General features: G+C 38.2%; 1 protein-coding gene across 7 annotated transcripts in view; it reads right to left on the bottom strand.

The window, feature by feature from the left end:
* CDK13 (cyclin dependent kinase 13) overlaps nucleotides 1–21,016 on the bottom strand; it is a 50,096-nt gene that overhangs the window by 5,426 nt on the left and 23,654 nt on the right. For 2 of the 7 annotated variants that reach the window (XM_063325595.1, XM_063325593.1), the window contains 8 exons: nucleotides 16,222–16,411; nucleotides 13,687–13,743; nucleotides 10,872–10,973; nucleotides 10,675–10,752; nucleotides 8,376–8,492; nucleotides 7,320–7,451; nucleotides 4,871–5,076; nucleotides 845–1,405 (listed from right to left, as the gene is read on the bottom strand). In XM_063325595.1, the coding sequence (XP_063181665.1) occupies nucleotides 845–1,405; nucleotides 4,871–5,076; nucleotides 7,320–7,451; nucleotides 8,376–8,492; nucleotides 10,675–10,752; nucleotides 10,872–10,973; nucleotides 13,687–13,743; nucleotides 16,222–16,411 (1,443 nt within the window). The remainder of the gene's footprint in view (nucleotides 1–844; nucleotides 1,406–4,870; nucleotides 5,077–7,319; nucleotides 7,452–8,375; nucleotides 8,493–10,674; nucleotides 10,753–10,871; nucleotides 10,974–13,686; nucleotides 13,744–16,221; nucleotides 16,412–21,016) is intronic. The other 5 variants (XM_063325596.1, XM_063325597.1, XM_063325594.1 and 2 more) reach the window with 5 other exon arrangements.

Here is a 21,016-nt window from a genome sequence, read left to right as displayed (position 1 = left end):
AAAACTCAAGCAACACATAAACACTAGAAAATTCAAAGAGGGATCAGAAAAGATTTGCAAATAGGGATACAAGTCTTGAGGCACAAAACACTACCCTATCAAGGAACAGCAAAACTTAAGGTAAAAAAAAAAAACGTACAAAAAAACACCACCCAAAAAAACCTCAAAAAACACCCCCAAACCACTTCAGAATATTTCTTTCAACAGCAGCAAGCAACCACAGAGGCATACATAAACCACCATATAATAAACTGAAATAGCAATCCAAAAAGATCAACAACAGACCTCTAAATTTTGAGACTTTGGAAGACTACTACTATACACCAATGACTATGGAAACCACTACTATACACCAATGGAAACCTTCAACCCTGTGTGTTAGTTACGGGTAACCATATACAGAATTTAACACTAAGAAATTGCTCTAGTCAGCATTAAAAACAGAAATAAAATACCGTCTCCCCAAAACAGGCTTCACCTAAACACACAGTCAGGAATTAGCAAATTCCATCTATGAAGTGGCTGGAGAGGACTGTCTTCTCCACCACAAACACCACCAAGAAAACCCCAAGCACCCCAAATAAAGCTCAACGTAACTGTCTCATCAGAAATACTACCAGCCCTTGTGCACCTCTTAGGATGGGGATCATCTTTTGCTCTGTCTGCGTGGCACCTGTTACAGTAAGACACAAATTCTACAATCCAGACATAAAATGGGACAAAATCAATTGGATCATCTCTTCTATACAGACTCATATGGTTAACATGTTAGCTCTTTATCCCCAAACTATTATGTCTCCACTGCTCAAGGTATCTACCGGTTAGCAATAAAGACCTTCAGTACCTGCAGACGTATATAATGACTTGATCAGATGTGGGTAGCCGGGTGCCGGAGATTCCACGTCGTCCCGGCTGACAGACGCAGGAGTGGTGGGCTCTGGAGGCTGCCTGAGTTGTAACGACATTTCATTTCCTGATCCGTTTTCCTTCTCCTCCAACACAAAATCTTTTTGTTTTGTTTGCTGAGCCTTTATTAACTGAGACAACAGAACAGCAAATGCACTCTGCACGGCTGCCTGGGCAGCATCAGTCTCAACTTTAGGCTGACTCAGCTGAGCAGGTGGTACAGGAGGCTGCGTGACTGTCGGCTGTTTTAGAGGCTCCTGTTCCGGCAGTGGTGGCGGAGGCGGCGGCGGCTGCTGCTGCTGTTCTGACTGTTTTTCACCTGCTGACAAAATTCCAGCAGGAAGATTTATTTTATTTAGTTGCTGCTGAGTCTCTGGGTTTACCTTAATATTCAACACTTGGGCAAACTGTGCCAAACTAACACTTGTTTTAGACTGTAGCAGGTTTAGCAGGATTGCCACTTCATTCTGGTTTAACTGCTGTCCAGTGCTTGTTTTTGCTAAAGACAAAAAAGGTGTTTTTAAGTATTATTTAGAACTGGCACATTTCAGAAACTCAAATAAGACTAATCTAGCATGGCTGACGCAACTGGCAAAGCATGGGTTTGGACAACACAGAAATGGAATGCTTTTACATATTAACTGCCTTTGGGGGAATATCTATAGGAAATGGAATAGTAAGATCCGATATAAAGAAAGTGACTTCCAAAGGGTGTGCACACACACTTAGGCAGATGAGAAACATCAAGCTGGAGCTCAATTTTCCACAATACAACTAAGCTGGGGCTTAAGGCCACCTGCTTTAGGCAGCTGTAAGATTTCCAATCCCTGCAAAATTTCCTATCTTTGACATATCACATCCCTCTGTTAAAAAGTGGCCATCTGCAAAACGCATTTCCAGTCATATTCTGGCCCATTCTAATTCAGCATCTGGATTCTAACACCTGCTCAAGTGACCAGGCTCTGGTGACCCAGAAGCTCGCGGTATAAATGCAAAAGTAAGTGCTGAGTTTGAAGGACAAGTCGTCAATCACTGACTAGCAGGAAAATGGAAGTTTGCGATGATATACCATTTCTTCAGTGAAATGGAGTTTGCCACAAATAAGAGGAGTTTATGGTGATGCAGGGGAATATGAATAACGAAGCAGAATATCAAAGTATTTTCTTAGTTTCAAACACCCATTGTGGTAGTTTATTTTGAAAGGAGAAGTGAAGCAGCATGGATTTCAACATGCTCTATGAGCAGATGACTTAGAGAAGAAAGTATTCAAAAATTAAAAAAATGAGTGTGTGTGACTGTGCTGTCAGAGCCCTGAATTTTTTTTAATCCAGACCAACATGAACACATTCTGTCCTCTTCTATCCCTGGCATTCTTCTAATTCACCAATATATTAATTCATAGCAGTTTCAAAGCCATGCCTGAAAAAACGGTGACACACACAAAAATATTAAATATTTGCCTTGCAAGACTACCCTACTTGCGGATTTGCACTAGGATACAAGCACTTGGAACCTACTCAGGCAGGATCCAGGGACTTCAATGATTCGATATATTTAAATAAATAAAAAAATAAAGCTACCTTTTATTTGGCAATACAGAAAAAAAATTAATTTCTAGTGCCTTGTACTGCTGGCTCTGACTCAGATGTCACACTTAACTGTTGATTTTCACAGAATCACAGAATGGTTCAGGTTGGAAGGGACCTTAAAGATCATCTAGTTCCAACCCCCCTGCCATGGGCAGGGACACCTCCCACTAGCCCAGGTTGCTCAAAGCCCCATCCAGCCTGGCCTTGAACACCTCCAGGGATGGGGCATCCACAACTTCCCTGGGCAACCTGGTCCAGTGCCTCACCACCCTCACAGTAAAGAATTTCTTCCTCATGTCCAATCTACCCTCTTTCAATTTGAGGTCGTTACCCTGTGTCCTATCATAAAGTCCTTAATAAAGAGTCCCTCCCCATCCTTCCTGTAGGTCCCCCTTAGGTACTGGAAGGCTGCTATAAGGTCTCCTCGGAGCCTTCTCTTCTCCAGGCTGACCAACCCCAACTCTCTCAGCCTGCCCTCATAGCATAGGTGCTCCAGCCCTTTGATCATCTTCGTGGCTCTTCGCTGGACTCATTCCAACAGGTCCATGTCCTTCTTATGGTGAGGACTCCAGAGCTGGACACAGTACTCCAGGTGGGGTCTCACCAGAGCGGAGTAGAGATGTTGTAACATCTGAGAATAGTATGATCAACACTCAAACTTTCGCCCAGTGAAAATTCAGCAGAAAAATGCCAAACAGGAAAACTAATCTACCTATTGCATACTCTTTGGTTATTTTCAAGTCTATTCCAAGAGCAAACTGTATTCTGGGAAATGTGGCAGTTTTTACCAGAACAGAATTATGGAGCTCTACATAGGTCCTGTTAAACTGTAAGATGCAATAATCCGGGGTTCCATTCATGAATCAAAACATTAGCAACTGATCCAAGGTGTTCTTAACATCTTCCTTTGGGGTGCTCAGAAACAAATGCAACAGTTTTCTTTAAAGCCTGCATTTGTACATGGAGTTCTTTAGTGTGCCTTATTGATGGTATTATCTAAGGTGCATTATGTCTTCCAGAAGTGTTTGCTTAATATAGAAACCACCTCTATGCTGAACTGTCTAAGCTCCACTGAAAATTAAATTGTCTTCTTTTTTACTTAGATATATCTTTATATGTATATATGGGCAAACAGCAATATAGGTCTTAATGATTCCTTCTCTATTTGTTTAATTTATTTTGCATGGTTAGTATTAATGACTAATAAACATAGTAGTCTCTCACTGGGCTACCTGTTATAAAAACACAAAGAAAATAACTGCTATCCTTTGAACTCTTTAAACTTCTACACAGTTTTCATTTGTAGTGGGAAAAATTTTAAGGGCTACAGAAAGTTATGCTTGAAAATGCTGCCAAAACTTTAGCCTAAACATACAGAGTGGCAGAAGCTCACAGATGGCTTACAGTGAAATAAAAAGGATGAACAGGAGCAAGAGGCAATAAATTGCAGTAAAATATGATCAAAAGAACTATTTTCTATATATCTTTGCACAGAGCATTTGAAGCTCTTCTCTACTGTTAAATGAAGAGTTGGTTCAAGATGGTTAGCATTAAAGAATTTTCAGGCCATGTGAATGCATTTACTGTTTTTCTTCAGCTGAACTAGTGCTATCAGTGACATAGGATTTATGGTCACTTCACACATCAAAAATGGTCTAAATTAAACTTATCAGGTAACCATTTGGTATTGTTACTCTGTATATTTCTACCTATTATGAGGAAACTATCACCGAACTGCTGAGTATCTCAAATGGTGTCCACACAGGAAACAATTTACTCTTTATATTATATTCATAAAATTAGTCTTTGAGCAAAATACTCCGCTTAAGTTTCAGAATTAATGGCTGTGCAATCCACAGAGGTAGCTACTTCTTGTTATACCAGGTTTTGGGTTGGTTTTTTTTTTTTGGTGCTTATTTTTTTTTACAACTTGGTTCAGCCCCAACCACTTGGAAAGCTGAAGACTAACGTAACATGCAGAGGGAATCTGTTTCATTTGAAATGACGATTGCTCAAAAATCTCCTTCTGATCAGTTTATCAATAAAGCTCCTCAAATCTATGGAGACTGTGAGGAATTTAGAGCAGCAGCTGACTTGTGGGATTACAGAAGAATTATAGATGAGAAAGAGATATAATCCCCTCAAAATACAGAGCGAGGTAGTTGCTCTGACGAGATTGAAAAATTAAGTAAAACTTGAAAGGAACACCTAGTTTCCAAAAGCAAAGGTAAATCTTTTGTAACAAAGATTTAACTTACAAGACTGTTCCTCCCTCAAGAATCCAGGAGACGTCAGTACTCTGAAAATAACATCTAAAATTTCTAGAGGTGCAATCCAAGTAGAAGGTAATGATAAGAACCGAAAATATTACTGACCAAGTGCTACACTAGAGTTGCCCTGAGTTTTGAGTTGGGAAGAAGTTTGCATGCCTTGTGGGGTGTTGGTTCTGCTCTCATCCATGCCTAGAGACAGATCCTTCCTAGGGACTTTAGCTGCTGTTGACTCATCAGTCATGCCCATCTGCTTCTGTCTTCTGCGTTTCTTACTCCACAGCTCATGGCAATCCTGCCACAAAGGAAGGCTGCAAAGAATGATTAGAGATAATCAGTTTTATCCCAGAATTTATTTTTTTAATTTTTTTTTAACCATGTTGGTAAAATAAATAAATTATACATAATGTAACTTTTGAAAGAGGAACCTACTGGAACTTGGAATTACATCAGAAAACACTTAAAGCCAGCAAAATCTCAGATCTCCTTTTTCTGACTGAAATCTCTTCACTGATTGCCTATTTCAGAAGCACAGGTCTCTCTGGCAGAAAAGGGGAACATGTATCTTAAAATGGCAATCAATGTTCACACATTCATACTTGTGAAACGCCTAATTATTTGTGTAATCAAAGACTTCAAAATCAATGCTGCACACTTGCTATAAAAGAGAATTTGCAGAGTAACAGATAACAGAGTTTTCATTTGAAAGTGTTTTTTTCAGGGTTCACGTGACCAATTCTTTTTGTCTGCTTGTAAAAGTACTACTGCCTCATAAATTCAAATATTTGTCCACAGTAACAGACATGGCTATGTAGTATTTGTAGTTGTACAGCATAGACAACCAAGAAAGCGGGGCGGGGGGGGAGGGGGGGGAGTAGATAAAAAGGAAAAAAAGTTGCAGGAGAAAACAGCACTTGACACTAGCAAAGTTAGGATACTAGGAAGAACAAGGGATATCCCAGTCCTTTAACACCGATAAAAGCAGAGGCAAAAGTCTCCTGAGGGAGTCATCTCCCACCAGTTCTGTCCTTCCATTACTGTTCTTTGCAGGCATCCCAATTCTGATTTCCTGAGGAACAGAGACCCACCCCACAGATGGCATTAAAAATAGTGCCTTCTGCCTTCCTATTACACATTATTATAACTGTCTGAGCAGTTCCCTCACCCAGGAACATGAAAAAATAAGGTGACAGATGTCAAGAGCCACTGGAAGGGCAATAATGACAACTGCTTCCTTTATTCTCTCCTCCAGCATACCAGTATTTAGTCAAAAACAACTGGAAGCAAGCAAGAATTCATTGCGAGAAGCGTCCTGCAGTCCTTGCAATCAGTCCTGTCACTTTCTTTGAATGAAGAGCTGTTTCTTCCCAAAGCAGAACTTTGTTCTTTCAAGAGAACAGTCACCACTCTCCTGTGCATGCTCTGTCAGGAGGAGTGTGGTTCCTCTTCATTTTTAAAAGGACATCAATGACTAGCTTGTTTTGAATTTCTATATATCAGCTTCTAGAATGGATGCGCTACCAAGCCCCTGAAAAAACACAGATTTCTTCCCATTCACTTACTTTAACATGCATATAAGCAACATGCTGTACAAGCGGCTCTGAGGTTATAGTGAATAGCCTAAGATTGCTGATCTCTGATACTCAGACAGGGATATACGTAGTCACATGCAGGCAATGAAACGTCAGAGCTGCATGTATCAGGAGCATTAGTAACAACAGTGTGTATGTAACAGGTAAGTCTCAAAAGTTTTAATAAAATTCTTAGATAAAACTCAAATATTTCTCCCAGTTGGTAACTAATTAAAAAGGAGTCAGTACAGGCTGCCTTGAAGGTACAATTTACCCAAACAATATTAAATGGTCTATGTTCTGACAGCTATCTTGTGGGAAGAACGAAACCTACAGATTCTGTAATACCTTTTCGTTTTTTTTCCTCGTGGCCTGTTCCAATATGATTTGTACTGATTAAAATGACAATTAAGTCACTGCAAAAACCCTACTGGACATTGCAATACATTTCCTCTCAGAGAAACCAACAGGAAAAACCCTGCACGAAGGATTTCACTTCTGCCTGTAAAACCAAGAATCTCATCAGGCACAGAAAATGATTTAAAGTATTTCACTTTAACTATCAGGTACCTTTGCTGAATTCTATACCCAGTGTCATTCTACCATCAAAGAAGGCAATTCATATTCATGGAGGATCTCATAACCCTTGGAAAAAGTAAACACCGATAAACAGAGATAAAAGGCAAATGATGGATTTTCAACATTAGAAACATGTATATAAGAGTATTTTTTAAAGGTACTAACTCAGTAACTAGTTCTAGGAACAATAAATGCAACAGTTCGCAGATCCTCACAACCACTGCTATCATGGTGTAAGAGTCACTCAGCTGCACAACCATTTTAGTGTAGAATCACCATTAAACAACTGTATCAACATTTGTCCTACCACCATCTACTTTAACTGAAACACTATGAGCTTAATGAAATCAGTGCGTGTTCTCACTTTGTAAAGGTAAGGACCATTACCAAAGGAAACTACTTACTCTGGAGGAGGCATTTTAGACGGTTCCACATCTCGCAGAAACTCGCACTGAAGAGCTTGTTCGGCTGTGCAGCGCTTGCTGGGATCCAGAGCAAGCATATAATCGAATAAATCTAATGCAGCTGGTGGGATGCTACAAAAGAGCAAAACAGAGAAAAGCATCACGTTTTTATTTTGAATCACACACTTCCGTGCAAAATTTTAATAAACACATCCCTTCCAAAGTAACTGATCATTAAGTCCTCAGATAACTTGCACCCTAACAAAACCCCCTCACAACTTGAACTTGGTAGTAAAAGGCAGAGATAAACTTCACGTTTTATTACCTGTGCATCCATATAACCCAAGCTTTCTTTGCTTTGTGTGGTTTAATTGCTTGAAACATTATTCTTACAAAAAAACCTTCACCTTTTTAAGCCAAGACTATATTGCTACTTTACACTTTGGAATTTAGCATCAGGGAGTTGCACTTTTGATTGGTCTGTGGAGAATAATTCTACTGCTTTAAAGATATAAGTCTCATATCTCTGAAACCCACAGTACCTGAAGGAGGGGAACAAGCCCTTTAAAATAAGCTTACAGCTGTTTTCCATAACTTTCACATGTGATATTTGCTCAAAACTAGTCCAATGGTAGTACTTTACAATACACAGTTCAGATAACTCTTCTGTGTTGAATGAATTTATGACCCAAAAGACTGTAATGTTAACCAGACTACGTAGTTAGCTGTAGCCAGTTGTCCTAATAAAAAGCAATTAAGTACTCTGAGCTGTTTTTTGGACAGGGACAACAAGCAGGTGTACCAATCATGGAAAACAAATGTTTCCTTAGGTGAAAGCTGACAGGTGGCTGAAATTTTAGGGCCCCCTTCCCTCTTCTTGAAGCTCCTGTTAAGTAAGGGTTAATACAAGCTCTGTGGGTATCATGGGAAGGATAAGAACCTAAAGCCATTTTTCTTTACGCTTAATCTATGTTCTCCAGAAAATAGTGAAGTTCATAAAGTCGCCAGGAAAACTTAATGCTATTACAGTTGATGAAACTAATCCTTCATCCTTACAAAGAAAACTCTTCTCTCAGTTTTCGACGATACTGCTTCTTTGGTTTCATCGTGTTGAAATAAGCTAATTTAATAACGTCAGGCCACACTGCTGGACAAGGACTCCCGCAAATTCGGCTGTACCAAAAAGAAGGAAAAAAAGGGTATGAGATCCAAACCACAAGTGAGCACAGCTGTCATTTTATTCTTGCACGTACAGTGAATAAAAAAAAAAAATTAATGTTCAGGTTCTTTTTAGCTAAGATTTCTCTACTGCCCAACACCCAACACCGTTAAATAATGGTGAATTGTCTATGAAAGATAATCATCCTGCACAGACTTAACTTACTTGAAGAAGTCCACTGTTTCTGCCTCACCCCACCCCAGGCATCCTCCACACAAATGTTTAGAAAAGCTTAACCAACCATGTCTGGACAGTACTCCAGGTATTTGACTTGGAGAACTGGATAGCCCAGATTTAGAGTGCTAATTAACTTCTATGTCCTTAGCTTCCAATGCCAGTGAAGAAGGATACAACAAATGGCTGAAAAAGCACTTTTCACTGAGAATTTAGTTGACGCTGAAGACATAAGGGGGAAAAAAAAATATCTCAGTAAGGCCTACGGGCAGAGGCAAGATCCAACCACTAGAAAGTCTGTATATTTTTCACTTCAGATCCAACCACTAGAAAACCTGTATATTTTTTACTTCAGTTATGAGTTTTATGTCTCAAGCCTCATCTGTCTCCACAAATGGAGCTGCCCACAGTCTTATTCCTCCCCCTCTATCCCCACCCATTTTATCCAACCAAGCATGGCTAAGCACAGGTTGACAAACACCATACTTCTCAGCAGAACTAAAGAGGCATTTTACCAGATACGCAAGGTTTCAAACTCTGATGCAGGCAGTCATAAACGGACATTTTGCAAATACCTTCCCTTAGTTCACCTTTCCCTTTTATTAGATTTAAATGGTTAGTGTAAGAGACCTAATGATCTATGAGTTATGCCCTGACTCTTGTGCAAACCAATCTGACTTCATGCTGGTTGGGGTATGTAACTTTCAGGAGGAAAAAGAAAAACAATAAATTTATCTTTTCCTATCAGAAGTTACTTCAGCTCTATCTTTGAACGTTAAAGTTAGAAAGAATAAATGTAGAATTGTTGATTGTAAAAGGACGGTGGTAAAGATATTGATTAAATTGATATATTGCATTTAAACAGCCAAAAATGCATAGCATCAGTGAAGAGGAAAAATGAACTACAAACAGGAAATCACTGAATTTTAGTTTGGTGTACCAGAAGTACAACAAAAGAGGAAAAACTTCAAATGACTGCACTGTGATGTGCTTCAATGCCATCTAGTGCTCAAAACCAAAATTTTCCCGACTCACAAGTTTACTTCTCCTTACGTTGAGGATGACCACTGATATGCTTCGCACATCCTGAAAACTTAATTTCTCCAGGCCAGCTAACAAACACACTACACAAAACCAAACTACTTTTTAATCTGTTTTGAAAAACATCTCAATATATAACTTCATAGTATCTTTTATTCATTTCATTTTTAAAATCATGTTGACCATTTACTGTTCAGGTTCTGTAAGTTCTGTAGGACTCATCCCCTTTTCCCCTTTTATCTAGGAATAGGGCCTTTCCTCACTTACGAGGTCAATTATGATATCAGAATCGAGAGCAATTTTTGCTTGCTGAATAAAGGGGAAAAAAAAAAAAAGATGCTCTGGTTCCACTGAGTTATATACACATCATTCTATGATTTATTGAGATAAGGAAAGAAACAGAAATTTTACCTTCATAAGGTGTCTGGTAGTTTGTAAGGGAACAGAAATATTCCCACAAAGATAATAAAGCCCAGGTGTGTATGCGAAAGGCTTGAAACAAGAACTCAAGGCCAGTAGCATGCCAAGTACCTACTCCTCCCAAATCCCACTCGTCTTTATTATTGTCCATGTTTTCATTTTGATTTGCTACAAGGAAGTTGTAATATCATCTTAAAAAATAACAGGCATTTTGACTACTCTCTCTTTACAACTTCAGAGCAACTCCAGCTGCTCTACAAAACACCCTCTTACTATTCAACTGTACATTGCTAGGACCACAGAATACTCACAAAAAACCCTTCTCCATGTCCAAGCAAAAGTCACTTGCTTTACATGCCCCTCCAAACCTTTAACATCTCACTCAGGGGGATAACTGGGTACTTGTAAATGTTCACAGTGCATTATGTACGATTTTAACACTAACAAAAGATACCTGACAGTTTATAAGGCACCTACTATGTGATAGCGCTTGCAAGTTACCTTATAAGTTCCAGTTGAGCAAGTTCTTGATTTGCTTGGAATATTGGCTTTTTTGTAAAAAGTTCACCCAGGATGCAGCTGTAAAACAGTTTTGCACAATTCCATCATTATGGCTTTCAATATAGATTGATAGTAACATTTAAGATTTATTTTTGGTTTGTTTTTATGCTTGCTACGCTTCTGTACCAAACTCTTACCCACAGCTCCAGACATCGATAGCTGGTGTGTATCTTTCTTCTCCAAGCAGAAGTTCAGGAGGACGATACCATAACGTAATAACTTTGTTGGTATATGGTCGGCTGTTGGGGGGAGGAAAAAAAAAAAGAGAGGACTATCATTTTACTACAATCGCATTTCTGAAAAATTGATACATTGAGGACTTTACTTCTGTGGTGTTGTTTAAGAACAGTACAACCTTCCACTCCCTTTTCCTAATTTTAGTCCTGCAAAGCTGCAACTGCACACAAAGCAAACACAACTGTCTGAGCAAGACTATCAAAAGACAGACTGAAGATGCAATACTCTATATTTATTAGGCTGCTAGTCATTTCAGGAGAAGGACCTGCTTGGATAAAACCAGTAACTTCTGGGCAACTGTTGATTATTAGAATGCTGAATGTAGGACCTCTACAAGCATTCAGAAAAGAAAAAAAAAAAAAAAGGAAAAAAAATCACTTTCCCTCTGTAAGCAGGAACAAAAGAGACGAAGCCTTTTTCTTGAACTACATCCTTCAACAATTCTGACTCCAAAGCCTGGAATGCTTCCAATATCTTCCTATATCTCATAACATCTTTAATTCTCTACAGCTCTAACCAGAAGTTTTGGTCACTGAGAATAATCCTTTCCACCCTCACACTAAGGCAAAGATTTCCACTATCTTAGATACACATTTATTTGTGGACAGGCTGAGATACAGCATCAACAGTTCAGAATGGAAGGCAGAAAACAGATGTTAGGTTTTGGTTTTGTTTCAACCAGGGTGTCTTAAAAGTGATCCCAAAATTATTTCAGTTTTAATAATTCACTCTTACCAACACTAGGTAACTCCAAATAGAGAGTAGAGTAACATTAAGTACAGAGTTTGAACAACTGTAGCATAAAGTTTAACAAGCTCTTACAACATACTCAGTGGTACAGGTATCATTTCTGCAAAATCATCCGAGTCTCTCTTTCATTAAGAAAGCTCCCCAATTAATTTTTAAAATGTGGTATGTTTTTGAAAACAATCCCATCATTTATCATATTTATCTCTGAAGCAAGCATTCCTCTATGAATTGTTTACATAGTATGGACTTTCTCTACAGATAGACCACTCATATATATTAGTATACGGTGCTTTTTATTTGAACAGATGTTTTCTCACACGATCTGTCATATCTCCTACTCCAAACATATTAAATCCACCCAAATAACATTTAAAGGAGCACAGCTACAACAACCGATAGGAATTTATTTAAAATGAAATTTTTATTTCCTGCCCATTATGCTCCTACTAAATTCTGTACCCTTTGAAAAGTATATAATTCTAAACAACAGTAAACCAAATGTAAAATACATTCACTTAACGCAGCAGCTATTATACACTTGTTAATATATATTAATTACATCTGTTACTGCAGGTCAGAAGCTACTCAGAAGGAAAATGAATGACAAAAGAATTGTCAAAAATCTACTAATGAGATTCTGATTATCCTCCCCAAGTTCAACTGGCAATTCTATTAGCTAGCATAATTACATTTTAATCTTGGTTTCATTTATATATAATGGTGTAATAATGTTGCTGTTTCATGTACAGTAAAATCTGTTATTTGCACTACAAAGGCACTGAATTTTCAATCATAAAATTCTTAATGAAGTTAGTTTTACAAGCAAAGTTTAAGTTAATTTAAAAACAGACGTTAAAAAAAACACGGTAAAACAGAGGGAAAAAAAATTAGGTCAGTTTAGTGCACATTAAAATAAGGTAGGATGGCATCAATCCCTTTTATTGCAAGTACATCCAGAACAAAAATTAATTACCCAGCAGCTGCTTAAGTTTATCTTTACCCTCCTACTATACTCAATAGTTTTCCTAACTGTACTTAAGCATATATTCCTGAAATAACAGCTCAGAAGACAGTGAAACGAATGCTATCAGGTTCAACAACAAGCTCAGAGCTCTCTGACAAAACAATAAACTCACAAAGCTAACATTATGGATATTATTTCCCAAATTAGGCATGCAGAGATCAAAATAAGCTCAGGTAGCTAATATTCTCTGTATCCAACCACCCGATGTACATACTACTGTAATAAACATTCAGCCTGAATTTTGAAAATCCAGTTCCAACATGACAAACACATGACATTGCAATGCAAATACTGAAGTTCTTAATCATAAAAACTGTGCACCTGTTTCCTGGAGTACAAGCATAACGAAGCCAAGAACAACAGAAGCACAAGTCGCAAGAAGTTTCAGGATAACTTTTATTTAAACTTGTATCTCTGTTTCCAGCAGATTCAACAGCACTGACTGCCTAAAGAGTACAATGAACCTCTTCAAATGTAAGGTTAAATCTCACACAAAAGTAATGCTTTTTGAAAAGAAACTGTATACTAATTTATGTTAAAAAATAATAATGCTTTCCCTAAATAAACTTTTCCTAGGTATACCAACAGAAAGAATATACTTTAGGTTTACAGGACCAGAGACTAAAAGTAAAAAACCTACATATTGATGCAACCCACTTAAGACTGCATCTCTTCATTTCCAATCAATATATGGCCACTCTCTACACTTATTTATCCAGAACACTTGGAAAAGCAATACACTTGCATAAGAGAGTTTTCTGGTTTTATGCAGAGTAAGGCAATACGCACTTCTTTCCATGTCCTAAGCAATTGCTTGTATTACAGTATAATAACATCTCCTCTAAACAAAACAGTCATCTTTTCTGGCCCTCATAATACTTAAGAGTTATGCAAAAAAATTAAGCTTCTGAATGCTTTTTCACAGTATAATTGTATCTTACCTTTCTTCAGAGTTGTACAGCCGAGCAAGCCCAAAATCTGCAAGCTTTATCTGCCCTCTGGTGGAAAAAGCAAAGAATTATTTAGTGGATAATCCTGTTACATTTCCTCCCCAAAAATCAGGCAAAGTTTGAGAGTGAGACAACTGCAACTGATCTTCACCAAACCACATTAATGAGGAGGCAATGCCTAACAATTGATGCATTTATTCAGTAAACAAGTACACTAACTTACTGAATAGCAAAGACAAGTAAACAAAATTAGGTATGTTCATCAAACGGCATTTACATCAACAGATGTTAGACAAAATTGAGGTGTATAACGTAAAGTGTTCATATCAGTAACTCTGCAGGAAAAAAATGAGGGAGGAAACTGCTATTTTTTCATGCCTTATTGCTAGCACAAGCATTTGTACAACAAACAACTATCAGCAGTCATGCTTCCTTATAGGAAGCTGTCGAAGTCCTGTTCTGCTCTTGTAAAGTTTAAATACAGCCTTTAAATCAGGGTGACCAACCAGATAAGGGTTTCTATTTTTGCCAGGAGCCAACTTGCTGAATGACACAACCCCTAACCCCTTCCTGAGTTTTCCCATACATGAGGAGAAGAGTAGAAGATACAGAGCTCTTGCCTGGCAGTTTCCACGGCTAAAAGGCACTGCTCAATGACCAGGAGCCCTCGCCATCTGTAAAGTCTGGATGATTTAAACAGAAAGCTATCTTCAAGCTTCTCTAATACACGTAATGGATGTTGGAATGTTACATGGGGTTTTTGTTTTTCTATAATTTTAAAACTCGTGTCACTTTCAAATACAGCAAATGTCACTTTCAAATAGATTTTTACTTCATCAAATTAGGGCAAGACTTGCTGATGTGTGTAAGAATGACCATTTTGTGATAATAAAATATACAGGTTATAGTTCCCATTCCAATTTCCCCCTCAGATGTGTGCTTGGAATTGCTGTAACACTTGGAGAACCCCTATAAACAAAGATATGTTTCCCTCAAATTTACATGCTTATTCCTCAGAAAGCGTATTTGTGGAAGATCAATGACTTTTTGAGCAAAGACATTTAAGTTGTGTTTCTAAAAGATATATAATCCATGTGTTTGGCTTCAGGCTGTAACTGGTAACAGGATTTTAGAAACGCTGTCTGAAAATTATTCAGATTAACTATCAACTTTTTCTTCTTCCAGTGGAAACATCTAAGGAGGCTCAAAAAATCCTAGGGGAAAAAACTCAGTGTCCTGCACTGGAGAGAGCACAGCACAACAGAAAACTCCACCTCTACCATAACGCGCTCTTCTCCACTGCCAGGTTACACCTCAGCTTCTGAGGTCCCAAAGGTGCACAGAGACAGCACCACCACTGGAGATTAGCAAACGAGCAAGATAGGTGTGTGGGCACATATGGAGGCATGTGTATGTCTGTTTAAGAGTCTGTATCATAATCTGCAAGACTGCAATGGGAACCAGAGCTGAAAATAGTCTGATGTTGTAAGAAAAAAAGGAGGAAAAAGGGGAAAATTTAATTTGGAGAAAGCTGGGACAAAACTAGGGCCCTACCAAAGGAGACCCTTGATCCATTTTGTCTCCAACAGCAGCAGTAGATTTTTAGGGAGAACAGGTGAACCCGCTCACTTTGAGGCTCGTCTTCGTTGTACTTAACAACCACCCACATTCATTGTGTTAAGGATGCTAAAACAGCTATTTCTGTCTATTCCCTTCAGCAGGTGTTAATGATCTTGTCCATGAACGTGCCTCATCTTTTTCAATCTCCTGATGCTACCTGGAAAACCTCACACAACAAATCCCAGAAGCTGACTAACTGCTCTGTAAAGGTACTCTTTTTTGCTGTTATAAACCTTGCTCTTACATTTGCTTCCTGGTTTTAGTACTGCTGGATTCGATGAAAAAGAGTTCTGTACTGAAGTTATCCGCTATCTTCACACAGGCTTTGTATTTGCTGCTGTGGCACACTGAACAAAAGCACGTTTGCTAATATGATTTATAATTACAAGTGCTTAAAGACGTAAGAAACAAATTCTTCTCCCCATTTGATTATGGCTATAACTGCAAGCCAAAGCATGTTTGAACATGCTTGATTGAATATTCTTTTAAAGCACTATCTCAACTGATGAAAGCGAGGACCTTAGAATTACGTCACGAAGAACCAGCCTAGCCACACTTCATCTTGAAATGAGATGGCAAAAAGAATACACATCAAACGCTTACGTCCTAAAATTATGTTTTAATATATTTGAATTCAGATCATTTTCCCCCCTACTCTGACCTAAAAGATTCAAGTTTTAATCCTGCTGTTTTAACACAGATAAATTTAACAAAAAATTGCGGGATCGAGGGTTAAGCAGGTGACATCATCTGAATAGTATTTTACACTTGATTTTAAAGAAATTAGGCAATCTAAAAAAAAGTTTTGCTAAGGACTTAAAGCAGGTGAACTGTGAAGATTAAAAGAAAGATTTAAAGGTGATGTTAACATTCAGTTTTCTTACATATTTTAAGTAATATCCATACCTATTATTTAGTAGAATATTTGAACATTTGATATCTCTGTGCAAAAAGTTCTTCTTATGGCAATAGGCCAAGCCCTCCATCAGCTGTCTCATAAAAGATTTAATATGATTTTCATTAAAATGAACCAAACCAGATTCCAGTAGTCCCATCAAATCATGGTCCATATATTCAAATACCAGGTAAAATGCACCTAGGAAAAAAAAAAGGGAAGGGTAGGAGAAACAGAGAGAGTTTGATTTAACAGCAGTCTAAAGCATTGTTGCTCCCTACTTTTGAAAGTTGGAAGTATTTTTCACAAAACTGTTTACATTTTATGCGGCATTTATAGCTGTACCTCATGTCCAATAATAGCAATGAAATATAGTGCAGCAAAATGTTTTCATAAAATTGCTTCTCCATGTAAACAATTACACTAGTCAAATGTTTGTGCAAACAAATATAATGGTACCACCTGGCACTTTAATCTAGATGGACATGTACTGCGACTCTCAATCTGCATATATTTTATTTAAAGAAAAATTAACTGGGTTAATATTCCCTATGTAAATGCTTGGGGAGAAATCTAGAAACAAAGTAAGTACAGCATTAGTCCATCTGTCATGATTCAGTGACTGATTTTTTTTAAGCCTTCAGTGTGGAACTGGGTCAAAAATAAGCCTGCTCTTCTTAGACTAAAATTACCTGTAAGACAAGACAAAATGAGAAAGCAGAACTAACTTACTAGCAACAGCAGCTCTGCAAAAATAGAGCTCATATTCCAAGATGCCACATACATATAGTAAGCATAACAGAATCCGGTCTTATCTCACATTAGCCTGTGTAACTCCACAAAAAAAGCTATTAAAGTCAAGGCTCTTTGATATATATGCAAGTATTCCTAAAGAGGAAAAGTGCTGAGTGCTTCAGAAGCAGGAAGAACCAATCTCCGGCACAACCACTCCCAGCATGATCTGCTTTTCAGTATTTAATCCTTCCCCTTCTTCTTAACTCTGGGGCAGAGAAGACAGCGCAGCCCCTGTAGAGCACTGGTGGCAATGCTGAAACCACATTCAAGTGGGTCTATCCGTCTTCCATTTTCAAAAGCCTCCCCCCAAAGAGATTTTCAGAGCCACCACTCTAAAGTACAAACAGCTTCCGCCCAACAAGAACTCATTACAAGTTCTACTTCCTAAATATGAAGTTTCAATTCAGAAGCTAGCGGAAGCCTTGGAGAAGTCAGCTTGCTAGAACGTACAAACACACACAGCCAAATTCTAATGAACTGACTTGTTTTCTTGCATAGTAGCTTAAAAGGGAAGAAAAAATGCTAAATCCATCTGCTATTTAACAAACAGGAAAAAAGATTACTTGTACAGTAACTGCTAAACTTGTAACAAAGGTCAGCGTAGTGCAGCTAAACCACAGGCCATTGCATAAGACACTCGGAGTTCATTGTTTTTAATTTAGGTCCTTTTGTTCTGCTGTATGTTATACAGAAGCAGCAAAATACTGATCATAAAATACCCCTGTTGGTGTGCACACAGCAAGTAGAGCATGAGGTAAATCAAGCAGGTACAACCCAATCCCACCACTTCAAAAGGAAAGAAGGAAGTATTAAGAGCCACAAAGAACCAAAAGTCTGCTGTTTTACTATTTGCATAACCGAGTTCACCAGTTCAGCATGGTAAATGCACAGAGGCTCCTCATCTTGGTCTTTTAAAACAAGATAGCTGGCAACCTGGTGTTAGGTCTAGTTCACTGACAACTGCTGAAGTATGAACCATGACATGTTTTAAAGTGCCTTGAAACAGAACACCTGATATTATTGCTGAGGTGCCAGAATAATCTAGATATGCCCTTCAGAGGATGTCAGCTCAACAAAACTGAATACCGGTGATCTTGGTATCTTCTTGCTCTGGAATATAAAAGAAAGTGAACTCTGTCATGGCAGCAGGCTACACTCTGTGTGTACATGACAAGGAGAAAGACTGGGAAGGGTCCATGGGATTGCAGACCCGTTTAGTGAGAACAGCTGAACATAATCTTTTGGTTTATATGCAAAGTAGGCTCCATGCCTTGAGCAATTTCCTGCTCTGCCACTAGCTCCCAGGATTTTTCACCACTATTTATAACCAGCAATCACAATTGGTACCCTCATGCAAGAAGGAAAGCTGACAACAATGGAGACAGTTCATAAATAAAACAGAGTAGTACCTGGGAGATGACATCCAATTATTTATATTCTCTGCAACTCTCATTAAGAAACACACACTACAACATTATAAATGCTAAATGTTCCTTCCATATAAGAGCAAATGCACAGATCCATTGCACTTGTGCATTACTACGTATTTACTACCTACATATTATACAATCTTAGAATACATTTTAAAAAGAAAAACTGTCAAAGCTGAATCTTCTTCATTGTTTATAAGAAACTATTAAAATTAGTCTACTAGCCTTGGCAGTCTAACCATTAAAACCTGATTTTCAGTATTACTCAAGCTAGATTTGGAAGTGATTGTAGCTGCAAAAAAGGTATCACACAAACTAAAGTGAAACTTCTGTTAGTTTATTTCTAGACAAACGTGGTGCTCTTTTTCTAGAGTTTCAGTCAACAGAACAGCTGCGTTATTCCCCTTGATCATTTCAAATCTCCATTGCTTTTCATCAGATCAGGGAAAGAATCTACAGCCAAGGAAGTCTTCACAAGTGAATTATGCACAGGCAGAAGTCTGCTTACTTTACAGCATCCTTTAGTTCCATCAAAACAAATGCCACACAAATACAAATTTCTCAAAAAGATAAACATAACAGAAAAAAAACGTTCTTTCCTTTACGACGCCAAGACATTCGATAACTTGGAGGTTACATCTTAAAATGACCCTTTGTTTCAATTAGCTTTGCCCAATATCCAAATTTCTGGAAGCAGGGTCATAAAAAACCCTAAAGCTCTGTTACAGTAAAGTGCATGCAATTCAAATGAACCCAGAATTACTTATTTGACTTTAACGTTACTCATCTTACTGCTGCTACGTTAAAGACCTGCATTTCCCAAGTAAACACCCGTGGGGTGGGAGGCAGCCTACAGTCCATTTCCACATGCTGCAACAAAGCACTAACAGGGGGGTTATGTCTTGGGTGCCCCATTTCCTTTGCTAATACCACACAGCTCGTCTCCATTCCTTCATCTGCTGAGATAATAAGAAACCTTAACGTCACTGCATGCTGACGGAACAGCAGCTGGAACAGCTGACCGCTAGTAATACCGCCTACTTCTGGATATGGGATAAGAGATGACAGCTGAATCTATTAGGGAGGTATGCAGTAAATAAAGACGACTCACATGGATGGAAACAATCTTCGCCTTACTCCTTTTGCTTGCACTTAGAAAAATTCGTCTTTTTGACTATTTTGTCAATTAAGATTGATAAAGGCCAGAAAGTGAGATATCAGTTTAGAATAATTGAAGGATTAACACATTTCCTCCTCCTGTTCATACATTTCAAGTCACAGAGCTCTAACAGTAGCAGTTTTCTTAACCAAAACAAAAAATAAGCTGGGGTATAATGCTGTAAAGCTATGCATACAAAATAGTTAAGTGAACAAAACGTGTCACTGATGACCTGTAACATACAAAGGATCTTCTGAGGGGCCAAAACCCCTGACAAAACATACTTTGCATTTTTGTGACACAGGCAGGCTCTGGATTTTTTTGGACTGTCATCAAATCACACAGACCCAACAAAGCAGAACATCAAGTTACACAATTTGTTCCCAAAGTCAGAAACAGGTGCTTCAGGCTCAGGGAGGGGTGGGGGGGGCAAGCAGCAGAGCAGAATCATCCAAAAGCTTACATAGATGACCACTTTTAAACAAATATTTTCCAAATGTAATTTCATAGGGAAAACATTTGGGGTTTCTCAAAATATCTGATCAGATATAGATCAGAGGAAGTCAGAGACCAGAGGTGCCTTATTATGTGCAAATTTTAATTCAATCCTTATATATATGCATTACAATTTTCTAATTTGCTAAACACCAAATAAAGGCATAGCCACTGAACCGATCACCTTAACACTAAAGCAAGCATCACTGCTATACTCATTTTTCCATTTAGATATAACAAAACTTCCTGTTTAAGACAAATTTAGTCTAATAAAACCAGAATTTTCCTTTTTATTTTTTTTAACATTTTCACCCAATATTAAGTTTTTATTTGATGCCAGTGTTATTCTCCCATTCCAAGTTCAATTGTATTCTCCTCTTGGAACAAGTCCAACCTAAACTGCATGTACATGGAAACATGTTCTGAAATAAGCATACCAGCCAAGGGTGTACTGAAGCCGCAGAGTAAATACTGTCCTTGTTTCATCACATACTACAGAGAAATTAGAAATTGAACAAAAAACTTAAAGCAGAGGAAAAGTAAACCAAACATATCTGAAATCTTTGATTAATCATCAGGGATTTTTCTCTTTCTGCCATAACGTGGCAAGTTGAAAAGCCACGCAATTCGGTCTGCACTCATTCCAGGACCTCATCCAGTACAGCACACACAAATGGAAAGCACCACTCAAGTCATCACGCTATTCCTGATAAATTTGCTGTAGCATAAGAACTATTTGGGTAAGATGTTTCTATCAGCTATTTCAGGAGCAGCAAGGCAAGTTGTAGATCATTACAGGTTTCTGAAATTCAGATCAGTTTGGTTTTAATCAACTTCCCAGGAAGCCCAGATAAAGCTAGCTACAGTAGAAGTAGAAAGAACCCTGTAGTGAAGTACTCTCTGGTGACAGTATGATTGCTGTCACAG

The sequence above is a fragment of the Chroicocephalus ridibundus genome, chromosome 2, assembly GCF_963924245.1.
Source record: "Chroicocephalus ridibundus chromosome 2, bChrRid1.1, whole genome shotgun sequence".
In the NCBI taxonomy this organism is placed as follows: Eukaryota; Metazoa; Chordata; class Aves; order Charadriiformes; family Laridae; genus Chroicocephalus; species Chroicocephalus ridibundus.
Note: the sequence above shows the minus strand (reverse complement) of the source record. Positions and strands in the feature narration are given on the sequence as shown.